Consider the following 20,429-nt stretch of genomic DNA (forward strand, 5'->3'; position numbering starts at 1 on the left):
CAGAGGATTGCAAACTATCATGAAATACGTTAACTTTAATTTCACATGGTAGCAAAATAATGTGTCAGGCCTGTCCCAGCTTAGATATTCAGGAAAGAAAGACCTTTGACTCCATTTGTAGTGAAAAGTATACTTTTACTGAAGCCAAGTAGCAAAGCCAGATGTGAGGATTTCCTGCGCAACATAGGTAATTTTCCCTTCTCTTAGGCCCTCCCCATCTTGGTCATCTTGGTGGTGTCCAATAAGTTTGAACTAGGTGTTTTGGTAACAGTTCCACATTTTGGTGCCTCTTTGGATGGGTGTTTCACATTCCATTCCCAGGCTTGTGTCCTTGGATCTTTCAAACATTGCTTCTGGATGGCACCTCTGATTCCTGTCACCCCCTCCCTATCTTCCCATTCCCCCTCCCCACATTTTATGGCAGGCTGCCATCAAAGCGAAGCGAAGCAGGGCTGAAGCCATTTGATGACAGATCTGACACAATGGTTATGATTATCCAAGGCATATTATTAGAGCCCTCCAAATAGAAATCCCAGATGGCCAAGCCAGTTTTAGAAAAGGCAGAGACATTAGTGTGGATGTACACTAAATAATATAGAAAGTCGAAGAATACTCCACATTATTTCATTAATTATAGATACGTCTTTTGTGTCACATCAGAATGTCCTTTGAAAAATGGGAATCCTGAAACATCTTTGTCCTCATGAAAATGCTATACGCAAGACACAAGACATGTTTCCTCTACAACAGTGTTGGCGAATCTTTTCGGCACCGAGTGCCAAAATGAGACCGCACGCAGGAGTGCCGAAAACCAGAAGAGCCGTGCCCCGGCATGCATGCACATGCCGTGAAGCTGAGCTTCCAGTTTCCAGCATGCAAATGCTTGCCAGTCACCTAATCTTCCGGTTTCTGATGTGCAGGTCAGGGGTGGGTTCTACTTACCTTTACTACCCCTTCGCAACAGAATTGCACAGATCGCCTTTGATGACAGTAGGCGAAGCTTCCTGCCGGTTTTACTACCAGTTCTATAGAACCTGTCCGAACTGGGGGCAACCCACCACTGATGCTGGTGCCCGCAAAGACCATGTGCGCACTAGAACCTAGAAGAGCAATGGGCAACAGCTGGCGTGCCCAGAGAGATGGCTCTTGGTGTCACTTCTGGCATCATGGCTCTACAACATGGATGAAGAGGATGGACTCAATTATTATAGCAATTATTATAGGTTAGGGATATACCATCCAGAAGAAATTACCCACGTGGTTGGCCACAGTTTGATGGCAACCAATCAAAAAACGATTAGTGTAGTGAAAACAGAGAAATCACGGAAATAGGTGGCAAAGCCTTTAATTGGCGCCACGAGTTTTGGGGGAAGGACAGGTTACGGCTAGCCGATTAGTTAAACTGTAAATCGCGCCCCCTCCCGGCGACCCAGCGGCTGAAAGGCCAGCCAATCCCCAAGCTTGCAATGGCGCAGCGCTTTCGCTCCGCCCAAAAAACTAACCCATTCTTTCTGATTGGCTAAGCCGTGCCGGGGAGAAAAAAAATCGCAGCGCGCCACATCAACTCTTTCTCAGCTTGAAGTCCTCCCTACACGCGGTCGGCGGCGACAATCACCCTTCGCTGACGTCATCTTCATCCGTCCGCTCTTCGGTCGGGAAGCCTATCGGGAAGTCTTCGAAGGCGAATCGGAAGGCGTGTTCTTCGCCAAGTGTCGCAATTGCTTCCTTTTCTAAACCCTGCCTTCCCTTCTCCGCCCGCGGCCGTATGTCACACCCTTGGCTCTTAAAGGAGACGCGTCATCCTTTAGGGCCGAGGCGGAGTTGGAGGCGCGGCGCGGCTTCGCTTTCGGGCCCCCGCCCGCGCTTCCCCAGGCGCGGAGCGTTCTGAGCACAACTTCCGCGAGAAGTATGCGCGTGAGAGGCGAGCGGGGAGGCTGTGGCGGCTGCGACTCCTCCGACCATGCAATGGCGGTCGTTGGTGTTGGCGCTGCTGGCCCTGAGACTGGCCGGGCAGGCCCTCCTGTGGCTGGCGGGGCCCAGCTTCGGCTTCTACCAGCAGCGCCTCCGCGCCTTTTCCTGCGGCAGCCCGGCCAAGGGAGGAGAGTCCTCCAGCTCGGGGTGCCTCAAAGCCCCTCACTGGGCCTCTTTCTTGGGACGAGCATGGGGAGGCGATAGCGGCGGCGGCGGCGATAACGGAGGCGGCGGCAGGGGGGAGAGCCCCGGCCTCACCGCTGCTTCTTCCTCTTGGTCCCGCCGCAGCGGCGGCGGCGTCGACGACGAGTACGAGCAGCGCTACAACCGGGCTTTCCCCCCTCAGCTCCGGGCCCAGTTGCGCGACTCCGCCCGCAGCATGTTCTCTTTCGGCTACGACAACTACATGGCCCACGCTTTCCCTCAGGACGAGCTGAACCCCATCCACTGCCGGGGCCGCGGGCCCGATCGAGCCGACCCGTAAGTTGCCATGCCGGGCTCGGGAGGCGTTGAAGGAAGGGTGGCGAGAGGGTAGAGGTTGCCCGCCTTCTCCCAGCCCCGGTTGTTTGTATCCGGGACGTGGGATGCGGTGGGCGAGAAGAGGTTGGAAAAAACAGGCATTGGGTTAGTAGCATCCATGGGGAGTTAGCTGCCTGTAAATTCAATGGAATTCAATAGGGGTGTCAGTGAGACGGTAATTTAGAGATTTGGCTTTAAAAAAGAAAGTTAATTTAACTGCCGAGTTAATTACATTGTGAGGACCACATTCAAAGTACATTTTCAAAAGATAAGGATAGCTTTTATCCTTTCGATTCTGTCATCTCTCAATGGTTAATGTGTTTCCAGTTCATTCCTGTTCATCGCGCGCGCGCACACACACACACACATATGAACAATTATAAAATGCCCTGATTTAGGTGTCTGACAATAACAATAAAATTCCCCAGTAATAGGTGTGGAGGGAGTGCAGGATTCGCAATATATGAACAGAGGAAAAGTTACCTTAATAACAATGAAACATGATTATTGTTTACTGAAGCCTTCCACTTCTTTAACGCTGCATGTGGAAGGATTTAGTAGAGGGTGACAACCATGTTTTAATGGAGTCTTTTTCAAGTCCCTTTTCTTTGTTAGATTTTATAGTCCAGCAGAATTAGGGTGAATTTGGTGTTCATATTTTGTGCGTTGTTTATACTTCTGACGATCCTTGACCTTCTTGAAAATTGCATAAGCGTTGCTTCATTCTTCCCAAGAGGAATCTTTCTCAGGTGTAAATACTAAGCTTAACTGCACTGAACGTACTAATAATTTCTTTGTGTGCCTGTCTCTTGCAGCCACGTATATCAACCTCAGATTGCTTCTGAATAGTTGCATGCTTATGGTGTGGTGCACTTTCTAGATTAATAAATCTAAGGGGACATGTTCCACTACGTATATTTTTGGGCAAGTTGATTTAAAAGCAAGTTTTATGACATCTTAAAAAATAGTGTACTCTTTTCTAAATAATGCCAACCTTGAGAATATAATAAAAACCCTGATGGATAATTATTCTATCTATTTTCTCTTAGAATTTCTAACCATAGTAATAATAAATAATGTTTTGGGGAGCAATAGGCCATTCTTAGTGAAGTTCCCAACAATTGGCATTGATATTGGGGATAGAGTATGTGTATAAAATCCATCATAACCAGTAAGGCTATATAAGTTACTTGGAATTATTCCATCTTTACAGCAAAATAATGAGTAAAGCATTCATAATTTAAGTAGTTGTCCTTGCCAGAGGTTGGTGTGTCCACTTTAACAGCTGTTCCTGTGAGTACATTCATAGAAGTCATCTTTGTTGAAACTGCTGAATTGAAGCAAACTTCTAGAATAATGTATATTGCTCTAATGAAAAATAGCTATTGATAGTTCCTAGTTCAATATAGGCTTATTTTCCATGGCTATGTAATCCTTTTTTTAAAGTGATCACACATTGCATTATTAGATTTTGTAGTTTAATGGACATAGAATAGGGCTTTTTTTTTTTACATACTACCTTTTTCTCTACGTTTAGCAGCTGTAAAATCTTTTTGCTAATATTGGTGATTAACATTGCATATTTCATTTTACATCTGTACTAGTATTATAATGCATATAATGGCAGCCTTTTTTTAGTGTCTCTTCCCTATATACACAATTGCCACAATAGTTTTAATTGTGTTATGTAACACATTCCTAAAGAACTTTAATCAACTTGGTCCTTGGAAGAATATTTGTAATGTTAATTTTTCCTTCCATGTGCATTTCATTTTATTTTGTAACAATGATATTCATTTACCATTTTATTTGCAGTTTCGAAATATTCTTCTGAAATCAAGTGTTATTTTTTTGCTTTTAATAATCTTAAAACATTAATTAATTAACATTAATCTTATCACCAAAAGTAGCCCTCTCACTATTCATCCTTAACTTCAGAGATGATTCATGATTCATGAACAGCTTAAAAAATACTGGACCCAATACAGGCCATTGAATAATACTAGTTATGGTAGTTATCTGTAAAAAAACCCAACATAGCTGTTGCTCTTTTTTTCCTTCCTGATTATATAAGCTATGAATTCTCAGATTGCTACAGATTTTGAATAGTTTCTAAATAAAAAATATTGGCAAAATGGCAGTTTCTCTAATAAAACTATTTTAATGGAAATAATATATATCTGGAATCAGCTGTCATCTGACAGAAATGGTTACATATAGAAATAATGTGAGGTTGAGTTTCATATTTGATTTGAACAAAGATTCTTGGTACATGCGGAAAGCTGTTCATTCAAATTTATACATTTTCGTAGTAGACTTGATTTTATTAAAATTCTTCAAAAACTTGGCTGTTTATTAGAAGTGCATTTTGTCAGTATAAAATTGAACTTTTATTAGAAATAAAGTAATGTCGATGTGATGTCGATGTTATCCATGCTATTCTTTTAGATATTATAATTGTGGCTATTTTCAAACATATGTGCCATTAAGAAGTACAGTTCTCTTATTTCTGTAATCATTCTTTCCAAATAGCCTAGATTAATCTGATTATAGGATTAGCCAGATTATTGTAATTAGCATAACACATTAGGCAGGTAACGTGTGTGCCTGCGTGTGCGTATGAATATAGTGATACACGTTGAATAGGGAAATATTTGTGTAATCTCAAATTTTTGCAGATTAGGTTTATATAATCTTGTATCTTTTAACAGTGTTTCTGACGTTATCTTGTTAGAATAATGAAATATTGAAGTAAATATTAAAATTTTCTAAATAGCAAACTCTCATTTTGGCTATTTTTTCTAGGTATGTATAAAATCCCCAGTGTTCATGGATGATTTTTTTTAAAACAGATGTTCTTTCTATATTTTTCATAAAGTTATCATAGATTAACTGTAGCTCCATTTTTTAAAAATCTTAGATAATTAATTATAGACCCTTTGGTTAAGTCCAGGGAAATAAGTTCCATTTCTTGTAAAAAAAGAAAATTTAAATATGATTAAATATCATGTTGTCTATATATATTTTTCTGCAAAACAGTTATTAATCATTAACATTCTAAAAAGAAAGTGCTGTATTAAAGTAATAAATGAGGCTTTTTGCAAAATATAATTGATATCAGGGTTGTATGGTATTTACATCAATTTTTACTTTAGAAAATTTATTTACAAGGGGACAACAGCTTTTCTTTCTGTCATTTATAGCACTCCCTGCAGCTCCAAGCTTGAGCAATTACATAAACATTTCATATTTTCTAAAATCATGTAATGTGCTATATAATATGCCTAGTTAAGAACAGTGCAAAAAGTCTTAGGCCAGTTTGTAGAGAAAAAAAATCTCCCATGTTTAGAGAGTTTAGCATGCATTTTTAAAGGAACTCTTTATTTTTACAGTGATAAGATGCTATTTGGACTGAGCGATGGCTTTTTGCTTCAGCTATTGCTACAGCAAAAAGATGCTTTATGGATAATAACTCTGTGCTGTTAGTCCAATTCGAGTCCACTTTTTCCATAGGTCATTTTGGCTAAAATCACCTTGTGTAGAGTCCAATATTTAATATACTGGGCTACATTAGTTGTGATATAAATAATGAATTGTTTAAAATACCATACGTAACCAGTTTCTAAAATCAGATTTGCTGAATCTAGTGTAATTCACTTGAATAATCCTTTTAATCATAATTAAAATATCAGTGGAAATAAGTCTTTGGTCTTTGGTCTTTAAGTTTCATGCTACGATATTTCAAACATAGTTTGTCTACGAAGTAAATAAAGGTGGGATAAAAATCAAATTAATAAACAATGAAAGTGTTAATATTAGGTTTAAGCTATGTAGCTGCGGCTGCAATCTTTTATGCCCTTATCTAAGAATATTTCCCTTAAAATTCTTTGGGATGTTTTTCCAGTTAATGGTATGTAGAATTAGGCTATATCACTTAAAATTTACCTAAGTGAATTAAGTGTTTTTAAATTTGGTTGAACTAACTCTAATGAAATTTATTTCAGTTCAAATCTGAATATCAATGATGTCCTGGGAAACTACTCGCTTACTCTGATTGATGCATTGGATACCCTAGCAGTGAGTTAAATCTATTTTTTTTAATTTCTGAAAGGAAAAACAAGTGCTATCAAATATATATGATAGACCCGAATATGCCAAGACCTACATACATAGATACACACACACACACACACACACATATATGTAGGTCTTTGGTTATTCGGGTTTTCTCCCGCGTAAAATTTGAAGTGTCTTGGCGACGTTTCGACGAAGTCTCATTCGTCATCTTCAGGCTTCAGCTTCGTGCTTCTGGGAGCAATGTGTGATTGCAGCTGTTTCTTCCTTTTTAACTGCTAGTGGGGGTTTGAACTGATTGGGTGGGAGCTTGGCTGTGCTCTGATTGGATGGTTTTTTTTTTTGCTCTGATTGGCTGGGGGTGTGTCCTGTTTGGGTGGGGGCTTGGTTGTGCTCAAATTAGTCTGAGTTGCAGGGGGATTTGAGCTGGTGAGCTGCATTGCTGTTGTTTGGCTTCGTGTTTGTGGTCGTGCTACATCTTCAAACCCCCATCCAATCATAGCACAGCCAAGCTCCCACCCAATCAGTTCAAACCCCCACTAGCAGTTAAAAAGGAAGAAACAGCTGCAATCACACATTGCTCCCAGAAGCACGAAGCTGAAGCCTGAAGATGACGAATGAGACTTCGTCGAAACGTCGCCAAGACACTTCCAATTTTACGCGGGAGAAAACCCGAATAACCAAAGACCTACATACAAACACCCGCGAAAACCTCAGAAAACACACACACACACACATATATATATATCACAAAAATATCTTCATTAAATTTCACAAAAATATCTTCATTAACACAGAGCCCAATCCCTCAGTTTTGTAATCTTGAGAATTTTTAAAGAAAACGTTTCTAGGCCAATATTGACAACAGTCCTGATCTTGCAAGGTTATGAGAGGATCCCTTTCTTTAGCCTATAATACGGAGGGTTTGTTTGTTTTTTCATTCATGCTTTGGCTTGGGAAGTAGGCTTAAGCAAGAAGATGTCACAGATTTAAGGAGTAGAGAAGTTTGGAGCAACCACAAATTTTACAACTAAAAAATTGTGGCACAGAGGTACTGTTATTATTATTAAGTAGTTTTATACTTTAACTAATTAGATAGTTTAGTAATTTAAAAGTATTAAATATACTTTAATATATTGTTTTTCTATCCTATGTTACATTAAGTTCCTTGTTAGCAGGGGTAGGGGAGAAATTATTTCAGTTCATATTTTAAGGTAAAGCTAATCATTTTATATTTCTCAACTAAGCCACATTTAGTATTTTACAATAATAGATTTCCAGGTTTTGTGATTGTGCTATAGGAACAAAAATAATACACTAAAATATTTGTCATAAAGAAATATGTAGTTGTAACAGCAAAACTATGCAGGTGGCCCTTGGTATTTGTGGTTCCATGGCCCATGACTTTGTTTATCTATCATTGCTAAAAAGACACCATATTTTGGAAATTGTGGTAAAAGTTTTCAGTTATCTGTAGCTTTGCTTGTTTGTTTGTTTTGTTTTGTTTTTTTGTAACAGTCTTCTAATATTTGAGGCACTGTTAACAAGAGAAGAGGGGGTCAACTATTCTTCAAAGTACTTGAGGGCAGGGCAGGAAGTAATGGATGGGAGCTTTATCAAAGAGAGATCCAACCTAGAATTAATGAGAAATTTCCTAATAGTAAGAACAATCAGTGGAATTGCTTGCTTCCAGAAGTTGTACGTGCTCCATCACTGGAGGTTTTAAGAAGAGATTGGACAGTCGTTTGTACAGAATTGTATAGCGTAGGGTTTCCTGCTTAAACGGAGTTGGACTAGAAGACATCCAAGGTCCCTTCCAACTCCGATAGAAAGGCTTTGCATGTACTGTATATAAAATACATTTTTTCAGGGTTTCACTATCTATGGTTCTTTGGCTGGAATACAACTACACATAATAAGGGCCATTTAATTATTAAAGGGAATGTTGTTTATAGAAATATTAAGAAAAATATCACACAAAGTTCGTGTTTTAGAGCAAATGTTTATAGCTGCATAATTTTTGTAGGTGTGGTGTTTTTTTTTAAAAAAAAAAAGCATAATGATGCAGAGATTGATTAGGGGAAGCACTTAGAACTGCAAAAGTGAATTGAAATTGACAGATTTGTCCAGCTCTTCAATGTAATCATATTGAAATAATTGATTTTATTGGAAGCTGATAATTTGATTTTTTTGACCTCAATGTTGTTAGTAAGTCTGTTCTAGCTGTGTGCCTATCATTAAATATTTTATCATGTTATTAAATACTTTTAAAATACAAATTACGCATTTAATCCTGCTTTCTCCCCCTCTATGCCTGCCTCCCCCCCCTTCTGTCGGTAGTTAAATGTTAAAACAGTTTTTGTAAATTAAAACTTGATTCCTCTTTTGTTTTAACGTAGTAGGTACATTATCTGTAACAGTATTGTAAAATACTTTGTAGAAAATCTTGATAATAGAAATATAAATTGTCTTCTACTTATGACCAATTGTTTAATGACCATTCAAAGTTATGGCAGAAACAAAAAAGTTACTTAAGATCCATCCTCAAAGTTGCAACTCCTGCATCACCCGCACAACATTCCAGGCGCTTGACAACCAGCTTATATTTATGACTGGTTGCATTGTCCCATGGTTATGTGATTGAGTTTTGTGACTTTTTTTGCCATTTTCCACCAAAAAAAAAATGCATTGGATAAAGCTGGATTAGGATTTATTACCACATGATTTGCTTAATCATGGAATTTGCTTAATGGTCATGTGATTCCTTTTATTACCACCATAAAATAGAGTCCTATCATGTTAGTAACTTGACCTAACAAAGAAAGTTCTGGGCTTAATTGTGGTCTAAGAGTGGATTGCTTTTATATTTATATGACATTAATTGCAGATATTTAAATTTATTTTTCAAGTTTAACAATTTTGGTATAAAAATGTATGGAGAGTTTTTTCAGATCTTTTTTCTTTTTCTTAAAGGTAATGGGAAATTCTTCAGAATTTCGGAAAGCAGTGAAGCTTGTGATAGACACAGTAACATTTGACACAGATTCAACTGTCCAAGTCTTTGAGGCAACAATTAGGTAGGCTGTTGCTGAAATTTGACAACACTGAATGTGAATAATACATTCAAGAAACGCTGAAACAAAATTTACTCTGCTTGCTCTAACTGATGAGATTCACATTATCAGTGACATACATACATACATACATACATACATACATACATACATACATACATACATACATATATTTTCGTACGTTTTCACGGGTATAGGTATGTAGGTCTTGGCATATTCAGGTCTTTTCCCGTATAAGGTTGAGAGTATCGTGGCGACGTTTCGATGAGGTCTCACTCATCATCTTCAGGCTGGTGCTTTCGGCTTTGTGCTTCTGCCTCTAGTGGCTCAACAGACTAAGACAGTCTGTTATTAACACACAATTGAGCTGTGCCCTCCAGGTTTCCGAGCATTTCATCAGCCGAGGGCCCAAGGTAGGGGTGGGGGGGTGGCGGTTGTCATTAAGGAAGATCTAGAGCCGAGGGAGGCCACTGTTCCTCAGATTGCCAGTTGTGAATCCCTCTATGTGAGGTGGGGCCATAGGAATCAGTTGGGCTTGTTGATCGCGTACCTGGCTCCTTGCTGCGTGACCACAGCCCTGCCCGAGCTGTTGGAGGTACTTGCCGCTGTGGCGGTTGAGACCCCCAGACTCATAGTCATGGGGGATTTCAACTTGCCATCGGCTGGCTTGTTATCGACTGCAGCTCGGGAGTTCCAGGCTTCCATGACGGCCTTGGACCTGATTCGGGTAAATGATGGCCCCACGCACATGGGGGGAGGCACACTGGACCTGATTTATATCTCTGGACAGTGGTTAAATGATCTGGAACTAGATGATTTAGTAACAGAACCGATGTCATGGTCTGATCATTTTCTCCTTCGACTAGACTTCCGAACCGCCATCCACCATCGCAGGGAGACGGAACCTATATGGTGGTTCCGTCCCAGGCGCCTGATGGACCCTGAGAGGTTCCTGACGGAGCTTGGGCCATTCCCTGAGGATCTGGCCCACGGCACGACTGAGGAACTAGTCGCGGCCTGGGAGTGGGCCGCGGCTGGGGCCTTGGACCGTGTCGTGCCTTTGCGACCTCTGACCCGGCACAGATCTCGTCTGGCCCCTTGGTTCTCCGAGGGGCTGAGGGAGATAAAACGCCGGAGAAGACGTCTAGAGAGCACCTGGAGGTCAAGTCGTTCCGAAGCTGATCGGACACTAGTTAGGTCCTATTCTAGGACCTACCTAGTGGCAATGAGGGAGGCGAGGCGCTCATACGCCTCCACCCTCATTGCGTCGGCAGATAACTGCCCGGCCGCCCTGTTTCGGGTGACCCGCTCCCTCCTTCATCAGGAGGTGTGGGATGACCCCTTGCAGGGACGTGCCGAGGAGTTTAGTGGTTATCTATACGATAAAATCGCTCAGCTCCGGGATGGTCTGGACCGAAATTGGGATGATCCAAGCGAGGGAGAGGAGACACGTCTTGTTGAGTCCATTTGGGATGAGTTTGACCCTGTGGCTCCCGAGGACGTGGACAGGTTGTTGGGGAAGCTTCACGCCACTACATGTTTACTGGACCCGTGTCCTTCCTGGCTGGTACTGGCCACTCAGGAGGTGACACGAGGCTGGCTCCAGGGGATTATCAACGCTTCTTTGTTGGAAGGGGTTTTCCCTGCCGCCTTGAAAGAGGCGGTGGTGAGACCCCTCCTCAAGAAGCCCTCCCTGGACCCAGCTATTTTGGGTAACTATCGTCCAGTCTCCAACCTTCGCTTTGTTGCGAAGGTTGTAGAGAGTGCTGTGGCGCGACAGCTACCCCAATACCTGGATGAAGCCGTCTATCTAGACCCGTTCCAGTCCGGCTTCCGACCCGGGTACAGCACGGAGACAGCTTTGGTCGCATTGGTGGATGATCTCTGGAGGGCCAGGGACAGGGGTTATTCCTCTGCCCTGGTCCTATTAGACCTCTCAGCGGCTTTTGATACCATCGACCATGGTATCCTGCTGCGCCGGTTGGGGGGATTGGGAGTGGGAGGCACCGTGTATCGGTGGTTCTCCTCCTATCTCTCTGACCGGTCGCAGACGGTGTTGACAGGGGGGCAGAGGTCGACCGCGAGGGACCTCACTTGTGGGGTGCCGCAGGGGTCGATTCTCTCGCCCCTTCTGTTCAACATCTATATGAAGCCGTTGGGTGAGATCATCAGTGGCTTTGGGGTGCGATACCAGCTGTACGCGGATGACACCCAGCTGTACTTTTCCACCCCAGGCCACCCCAATGAAGCTGTTGAAGTGCTGTCCCGGTGCGTGGAAGCCGTACGGGTCTGGATGGGGAGAAACAGGCTCAAGCTTAATCCCTCCAAGACGGAGTGGCTGTGGATGCCGGCACCCTGATTCAGTCAGCTGCAGCCACGGCTGACTGTTGGAGGCGAGTTATTGGCCCCAAAGGATAGGGTGCGCAACTTAGGTGTCCTCCTGGATGAACGGCTGTCATTTGAAGATCATTTGACGGCCGTCTCCAGGGGGGCCTTCCACCAGGTTCGCCTGGTTCGGCAGTTGCGCCCCTTCCTTGATCGGGATGCCTTGTGCACGGTCACTCATGCGCTCGTTACCTCTCGCTTGGATTATTGTAATGCTCTCTACATGGGGCTCCCCTTGAAGTGCACTCGGAGGCTTCAGTTAGTCCAGAATGCAGCTGCGCGGGTGATAGAGGGAGCTCCGCGTAGCTCCCATATAACACCGCTCCTGCGCAGACTGCACTGGCTACCTGTGGCCTTTCGGGTGCACTTTAAGGTTTTGGTTACTACCTTTAAAGCACTCCATGGCTTAGGGCCTGGGTACTTACGGGACCGCCTGCTGTTACCATATGCCTCCCACTGACCCGTACGCTCTCACAGAGAGGGACTTCTCAGGGTGCCGTCCGCCAAGCAATGTCGGCTGGCGGCCCCCAGGGGAAGGTCCTTCTCTGTGGGGGCTCCCACACTCTGGAACGAGCTTCCCCCGGGTTTACGCCAAATACCTGACCTTCGGACATTCCGTCGCGAACTGAAGACATATCTTTTTATTCGCGCGGGGCTGGCTTAAATTAAATTGAATTTTATTAAATTTTAATTTCTTATTAACTAATTTTAAATGGGGTTTTTAGTTCATTGTATACTTTTCAGGCCAATTTTTAAAATAAGTTTTTAATTGCATTTTAAATTGTATATTGTACTATCTGTTTTATTTTGCCTGTACTCCGCCCTGAGTCCTTCGGGAGAAGGGCGGTATAAAAATCAAATAAATAAATAAATAAATAAATAAATAAATACAGCTGCTTGCAATTACTGCAAGTTAAAGTCCCACCAGGCCCAAGGTTGACTCAGCCTTCCATCCTTTATAAGGTAGGTAAAATGAGAACCCAGATTGTTGGGGGAAATAAGTTGACTTTGTATATAATATACAAATGGATGAAGACTATTGCTTAACACAATGTAAGCCGCCCTGAGTCTTGGGAGAAGGGCAGGATATAAATGCAAATAATAATAATAATAAAAAAAACCTTACATGGGCAAAGACCCGAATATGCCAAGACCTACATACATAGATACACACACACACACGCACGCACGCACGCGCACAAACACACACACACGTACGTCTTTGGTTGTTCGGGTTTTCTCCTGTGTAAAATTGGAAGTGTCTTGGCGACGTTTCGACGAAGTCTCATTCGTCATCTTCAAAAGATGACAAATGAGACTTCGTCGAAAGGTCGCCAAGACGCCAAGGTCGTCATGTATATATATATATATGAGAGATACATTCCACCTGACAATTATGAAATGCAGGATTTAGGGACAAAGTCAGAACTTTTTGATTAAGAAATACTTGTTTTGAATGGATTTAAGTCTCCAAGAATGCATGAATTACATTTGTAAGTACTGAAGGACCTTGTTGATATTCTGCCTGAACTTTATGTAATCTTTGAGAAATCTTGGAGAACGAGCAAGGCCAATGTAATTCTTTACCTTCAAAAAGGAGATAAGGAAATTGAAGATGGATTCTTGTAGATGAAACAATATCTAGGTCAGATTTATTAGGCTTTAAACTGAATCCTATAGAGATAGAAGTAGAAACCCTGAGGTAAGCACCATTGATAAACACTTCTATATTACAGAAGGTGAAAGCTGAAATGTCATTTTTAAACCACTCCCCTCAAAAAAGCAAAGTAAAAAAAAAACATGGATTCATAAGGCTGTTGTGACCCAGACCCAAGTAGGTAGTAATAAATTTAGTCCATGGAAAAACAGACTTTATTTAAACAGCTGGGAATTACTTCATTCCCAGCGTTGTTCAACTCAAAGTGAAACAAATGCCTCCCAACACAAATTCCTCAGTTATCTAACAAACCTTAGTCCAATTAGGCAAACTGCCAAAGGCCTTTCCTGGCAAACGTCCAGAAGCCACAAAAACAAAACATGTACACGAAGCAGAAGACGGAGCAGAAGACGAAGCTACAACGTTTTCCGGCAAAGCTGAAACACTGGTGCTGGTCTGTTTTAAGCCTTATGGGAGGGGCCAGTCATCTCTTGGCCCTACTCCTGAGTTCTCCTCTCTGCTTGAGCTGCTCTTGCCTTCTGGCAGCTCTTCTCATGCGTGCATTAGGAACAGGCTCCTCCTATTCCTCTGCCTCACTACTATCAGTCTCTGGAGGCTCTGAAGTCCACATCTCACTTCCCGATGACCCTGGCCTCACGTTAGCCTCATCGCTGTCCGACTCCATTGCCAGCTCCATAGGCTGCTGACGGATCACAACAAAGGCATGAACTCTGAATGGTACCATTTGTAAGACAAAATAATAAAAGGGGAGAGAAATTAATTGCACTGTATGATTAAAAATATTGATTCTCGGAAATATATATTAATGAACATGTAATGCTGTCAGGAGCATTTATGTTACAAATAAGATGAGGAACAAATGAAAACAATACTGTAATGTCTCATTTTCCCATCCAAGAAGATATGAGTTCTTCCAAAACCAACTTGCAGTTCTTTCAAAAAGCTATCATTTGTAGCAATGGGAGACTTCAATTGTTCTGACATAAGTTAGAGCCAGTTCTATCAAACATCTTTCCAGGAGATCCCTGATTTGTTGATGACAGTATGCTCCATCAGAGGTTGGAGAAAGGCACAAGGACTTTTAGGGTGTTTCTATTGTTTTATTATGCTTTTCTGCCCTTAAAAATTCTTATTGCTGTGTTGAGATCAACTGATATAGACTATACATACATTGCCTTACTGCTAATATGTGTGATCATAAGGGTGATCATAATTCTGTTATTTCTGTTGCTATAATATTCACATATATTGTCTCATTTAAAATAATAACCGATATCATTTCTTTTAGGGTTTTGGGAAGTCTGCTTTCAGCCCACATAATAATTACAGATACCCGACAGCCTTTTGGTGATATGACTATTAAGGGATATGATGATGAACTGTTGCATATGGCTCGTGACCTGGCAGTAAGATTATTACCTGCCTTTGAAAATACCAAAACTGGAATTCCTTATCCAAGGGTATGTGTAGAACAATTGCCAATTTTCAGGCAAAGGAAATTCAGTCTTTTAACCCAAGGTGTAACATGTTAAATATTTGAATTTAACTTTGTCTTTAAAAATGTTCTCTGTGTATACTTTTTCCTCTTAGCGCTATCTACAAGCTCAAGCTGAATATGCCTCTACCATTTTTTTAAAATATATTTTGGAAAGCAGATTCTGTAGTAAATATACTGAGTGAACTACTGTTTCCTCAAGGATTTCAGTGTTCTGATTTCTTGATGACTAAATACTGACATGGTCTAGATATCCCTTTAAGATAATTTCTCTGTGGAATATGATGCTAGTTCATGACAGAGCACTGATGAAACGTCTGTCACTAACCTTGAAACTTCAAAAGATCATAATACAGTTGCTCATTCCTTAGTAAGCTTGCCTATAAACCTTCATATCTTTGCAGGTGAACTTAAGGACAGGTGTTCCTTCTGGAAGCAATAATGAGACGTGCACTGCAGGGGCTGGATCATTACTGGTGGAATTTGGAATTCTTAGTCGGCTTCTTGGGGATTCAACTTTTGAGTGGGTTGCCCGTCGAGCTGTAAAAGCCCTCTGGAATTTAAGGAGCAATGACACTGGGTTGCTAGGTACTTATCTTTTTTCCTGGATATCATTCACATCACTTTTTGGTTTGTATTCTTTTTCTGATAGCTGATCCTTTGTATTCGTATCGATATGAGAGCAGAATCTTTCACCACTGAATTAACTAGCTCTAGACATTTCCAATTCCTTGGGAATATTAAATTAATCACTACAGCATGTGCTGTCCTTAATCTTATCATTTATATTAAGGTTTTTTGTTTGTTTTTTAGCGTATGACACATGTTAGTCAGGGATCACCGAAATGGCTGGCTGCCTCTGTGAAAGGAATTTTTTTGGCCAGAGTTATCTTTTACCCGCAGGACGCATGAATGCCAGTAAGCAATTGAGGGAGGCTCCTTTCTTGTCCCTACGCGGTTTATTTGTTCACCAGAATCGAGCCGCCGACCTCAGCGGTGTGCAGGCCCAGCATCCTACCACATGAACCATCACGCCCCCCTATATTAGGTTGAAAAGGGAACCTCTAATCAAATGGAATAAGTTCACCCCACTCTAGGGCCAGCCAGAAGTGGTATTTGCCAGTTGTCTGAAATACTCAAAATTTCTGCTACCGGTTCTCTGAATTGCTCAAAATTTCTGCTACCGGTTCTCCGGAACCTGTCAGAACCTGCTGGATTTCACCCCTGATTCATATATAAGATATTTGAATTGTGAGCCAATATGGTTAGTAAGACTGATTCTGATGTTTTTTATGAATCTGATCTTTTTCGGACAAATTAGATGAATATCCATTATTTAGAAAGGTAAGATAAAATGATTACATTTAGATATAGTTCATATGTTATGTGGACATTGGAAAATATAAGTTCATATTTGCAGTATTGGATACTTTAAAATATAGCATAGTTGAAAAATAACCTAAATGAGTCAACTTTCTCTTATTCGACTTTTCCTTTGTTGTTGAGAAGCTTAAATAAAAGGCATATATAAATACTATACAGGGTGGTGGGAGAGAGAGAGAGAGATAGTAACATCTCTTAGATCAAATAGACCTCAAAAATTAATTTTTATACCTTTTTTTAAAGCCTACACGTTTCAAGATTTCTCTGTTTGGAAGTTTGAATTTAGGAAGAACCCTTGTTTGAATTCATGCTTTTGAGTGCATGTTGAATACTGAGTAATTAAGTAGTAGAAAATTCCATGAAAAAGAAAAATATGCTCAAGATATTGAATCCTTGCCTTGGATTCAGAGTATGGAGTTAACCCAACTGTCAGTTAATGCTAACAACCTTCAATATGCTAACAGATCTTAAAAGTAAAAGATTTATTTCAGAGTATGATTTGTACCTTTTCATATATGTGTAATCTGATTTATACTGTTGAGTTTTATTATGTACTGATCTTTGATGGCAATAAAAATTATAATTACTTTAAGAAATACACAGGGTAGGAAATCCTGTTTTTACTTAAACTACATCTGGAAAAGAAGGAAATATGTGAGACGTGATGAGAGTTGCTTGTTGTCTTAAACACAGAGACTTATTTAACTAGCAATATGCCAGATGAGAACTGTCTTTTCCTGTCAGAACAGCTCATAGGTGCAAAGAGATGATGCAATCATCAGCAATTCTTAACTGTCCATCCTGATATAGATAGCTGATAAATAGCTCATCTAGTTCTGAAGTCTTTTGTGACTTGTTATTACAAGTAACAAAAAGCCAGTGGGTGTTATGCTCTGGGATTCCCTAAGCTATAGGACAAGGTGTGTGTACAACCCATTCCTTAGGTCAAGTTGCTATAAATGAGTCATGGAGAATCATGCAATAGAAAGTAAACCACAGATATGTCGAATGTTCTGAAATACAGATCTAAAGCTAGAACTATATGGTTTCTAGTTCTCAGCAAATCATATTTTTCTGTCTTAAATTGATTGATTGATAAATCAAATTAATAAATATAAAGGTTTCTAATTGGATTGGGGTTTTTTTAAGCCTCATGTGAAATCCTCTAAACAATAGGCTTTCTACCCATCTCTATCCATTGACTAAAGGAAGGTTCTGTGATTGTTTAGAAACTTTCCTAAGTTGACATAGAATGGAGATCTTCTTAAATGATTTATTGCCTTCCCTCCCCAGGAGGTTGAGATCTGTATGATTAACTAAACAATTGTAGAAGGGAGAATTGTCTGTCTGTACATGGAAGCTTCTGCTGACTTAGATAATTTATCAAGGGAGTGGACAAATTAAATGTAGTCTAATATTAATGCAGTTTTGAATTTGATTTTATCTTTGTTTTCTGATAATATTGGCAATTGTACAGATCAAAAATCTCTAGAGTGACGTTATAGATGTGATGCCTGCTAGATTTGCTGCTTATGTCCAAGAATACCTTCTGTAAAGTTCTTCTCCTTTACTTTAAAACAAAATGTATGAAACAGCCATAACTCATTTATTCTGCATCTTATATTTGTGTTTATTATTATTACTATTGATGCTGCATAAATACATTAAGAAGATTGGATTACATCCTTTATGTGGTAAATTATCTGCAAATTTTAATCTAAAATAGTAAACTCCTAATTGTCTTTCAGAGTCACAGATAAATATATTAATAAAGTATATGGATTGTTCTTTGGCTGTATATAATGCACTTCATATATTTAAGTAAAGTGAATAAGGTGTTTACTTATCCTAAAGTATTCATATTTGACTATTTTTTATCTTGTAATTCTCAAAATTATGCTTGTTTTTAATATTTAGGTCCTTCGTGAACTTCCATAAATAGATGTTCTTTAATTTAGATATGGGAATTTTATTCTCCTTTGAGAGTTGTTTAATTGGATTATGATTCAGATATGTGCATTTACATTTAAATAATATTTGCTTTTCTCTTTCTCTCTCTCTTTTCTTACTTCATAGGTAATGTTGTGAATATTCAAACTGGCCATTGGGTAGGAAAACAAAGTGGCTTGGGAGCAGGCTTAGATTCATTTTATGAATATCTTTTGAAATCATACATCCTCTTTGGAGAAAAAGAAGATTTAGAGATGTTCAATGATGTTTATCGGAGTATTCAGAACTACTTAAGGCGAGGGTATGCGCATTATGGGTGCTCCTTTTAAGTTAGTATAACACTGTTTGGAGAGCCAGGTTGATGTAGTGGCTAAAGCATCAGACTAGAAACTGGGAGACCAAGCATTCTAGTCCTGCCTTAGGTACGAATTCAACTGGGTGGACTCCAGCCTGTTACTCACTTTTGGAAGAAGATAATAACTTGCATAACAACTTGCATAAATCTTGCCAAGAGAACCATGAGGACTACTCAAGTTACCAAGAGCCAATAATAATGATTTGAAGGCAATAAATAAATCACCATTGCGTGATAGAAAATATGAAATGGGTTGATTCCTTCTATGTTATAAGTAGTCCTTAACCATCTGTTCAGTGATACTGACTAATGGTATTTATATATGGTCTCTAAACTTATAGAAGTTGTAGCACTTCAGTGGTCACATGATCAAAATTTTAAGTGTTTGGCAGCTGCCCGCACTTTACAACTAGGAAAGCCCTTCAACTGCCTCACCTGTCAATCACTCCCCCATCTGTGCCCTTTTGGTCCCAACAATCTGTGGCTCCTGTACTCCCTGTACTCTTCTGACTCCATCTTTTGTCAAGATGGCCATCCTGGTCTTTTGCTAGGCAGCTGCTGGCCACCCAAGGCTTTCTGCTTGAGATTGCACATGGTGGTTTCCTAAAGAGATCTCAGGAAAAAGACTTCATGTGACCCATCACTACCTCATGCCCTAGCAGCGGGAGGAGTAAGAAGCTGGTAAAAGTCAGGTTGGATGGCAGTGTATAAAGCACCAGGGAACTTGGAGTGGTGTGGGTGGCTGCAGCTGGGCCAGGTTGGGGCTTCTTGAGGTGGCTGCAGCTTCAAACCATGTTACGATGAACCAAACTGGGCTTTCTGTGGTTCCATGTCATGCTGTTTGGCTAGGTTGGGGCGACTGCAGCCTCAGGTGTCTTAGGGGCTTCTGGCAGGAGCGATGAAACCATTGAGTTTCAGCATGGCAAAGAGCCCCAGAACCATGTGCTTCTGGACCTGTTTGTCTTTTTGCAATGTACGAGGGATAAAGCCAGGAATGGCTTGGGTTGGGGTGGGTCCTTGGCTCATGACTGGTAGAATTGAGCTAGTTATGCTAGGATTGCTGTCTCAAAATGATGCAGTCCCGAGACATTGAGGTTTATTACCATATTGCTTAACAATGAAAGTTCTCATCCCAATTGCTGTGCTAAATTGAGGATTATTTGTATATTACTTCACTCTTGGTTTCTGAAGAAAATGTATATATTTTAGAATATTTTTTAAAAAATTGTGAGTTAACTTTTCCTTCCAAACCATATTTCTGTTGGCCTTTCCTCATTGCTTCCCTACAGTTTTCATAGACATATTACATTATATATGTAATAAAATGCAGCCCCGAGTCAGAAAAAAAATTGTTCATACTGTCTATATCCTTAGTAAGTGTACTAATAAGGGTACTTATAATACTTAGTAAGTGTACTAATATGTGTTGGGCTTTTAGTTGTTCTCATCATTTCTTGCCCTGTATCAAGTTACAGTTAAGGTACATCTCTCGGGTTGGAGCTGTATTGGATACTATTAATACTGTATTTGTAATATAACATATAC

General features: G+C 40.5%; 1 protein-coding gene across 1 annotated transcript in view; it reads left to right on the forward strand.

The window, feature by feature from the left end:
- The first annotated feature begins 1,816 nt into the window (after positions 1-1,816).
- The window catches only part of EDEM1 (ER degradation enhancing alpha-mannosidase like protein 1), a 28,383-nt gene continuing 9,770 nt past the window's right edge, over positions 1,817-20,429 (forward strand). Inside the window, exons 1-6 of the mRNA XM_058169000.1 lie at positions 1,817-2,451; positions 6,495-6,567; positions 9,538-9,641; positions 14,990-15,161; positions 15,601-15,784; positions 18,656-18,830. Of these exons, the coding sequence (XP_058024983.1) occupies positions 1,961-2,451; positions 6,495-6,567; positions 9,538-9,641; positions 14,990-15,161; positions 15,601-15,784; positions 18,656-18,830 (1,199 nt within the window). The 5' untranslated portion in view covers positions 1,817-1,960. The remainder of the gene's footprint in view (positions 2,452-6,494; positions 6,568-9,537; positions 9,642-14,989; positions 15,162-15,600; positions 15,785-18,655; positions 18,831-20,429) is intronic.

Source organism: Ahaetulla prasina, chromosome 2, assembly GCF_028640845.1.
Source record: "Ahaetulla prasina isolate Xishuangbanna chromosome 2, ASM2864084v1, whole genome shotgun sequence".
In the NCBI taxonomy this organism is placed as follows: Eukaryota; Metazoa; Chordata; class Lepidosauria; order Squamata; family Colubridae; genus Ahaetulla; species Ahaetulla prasina.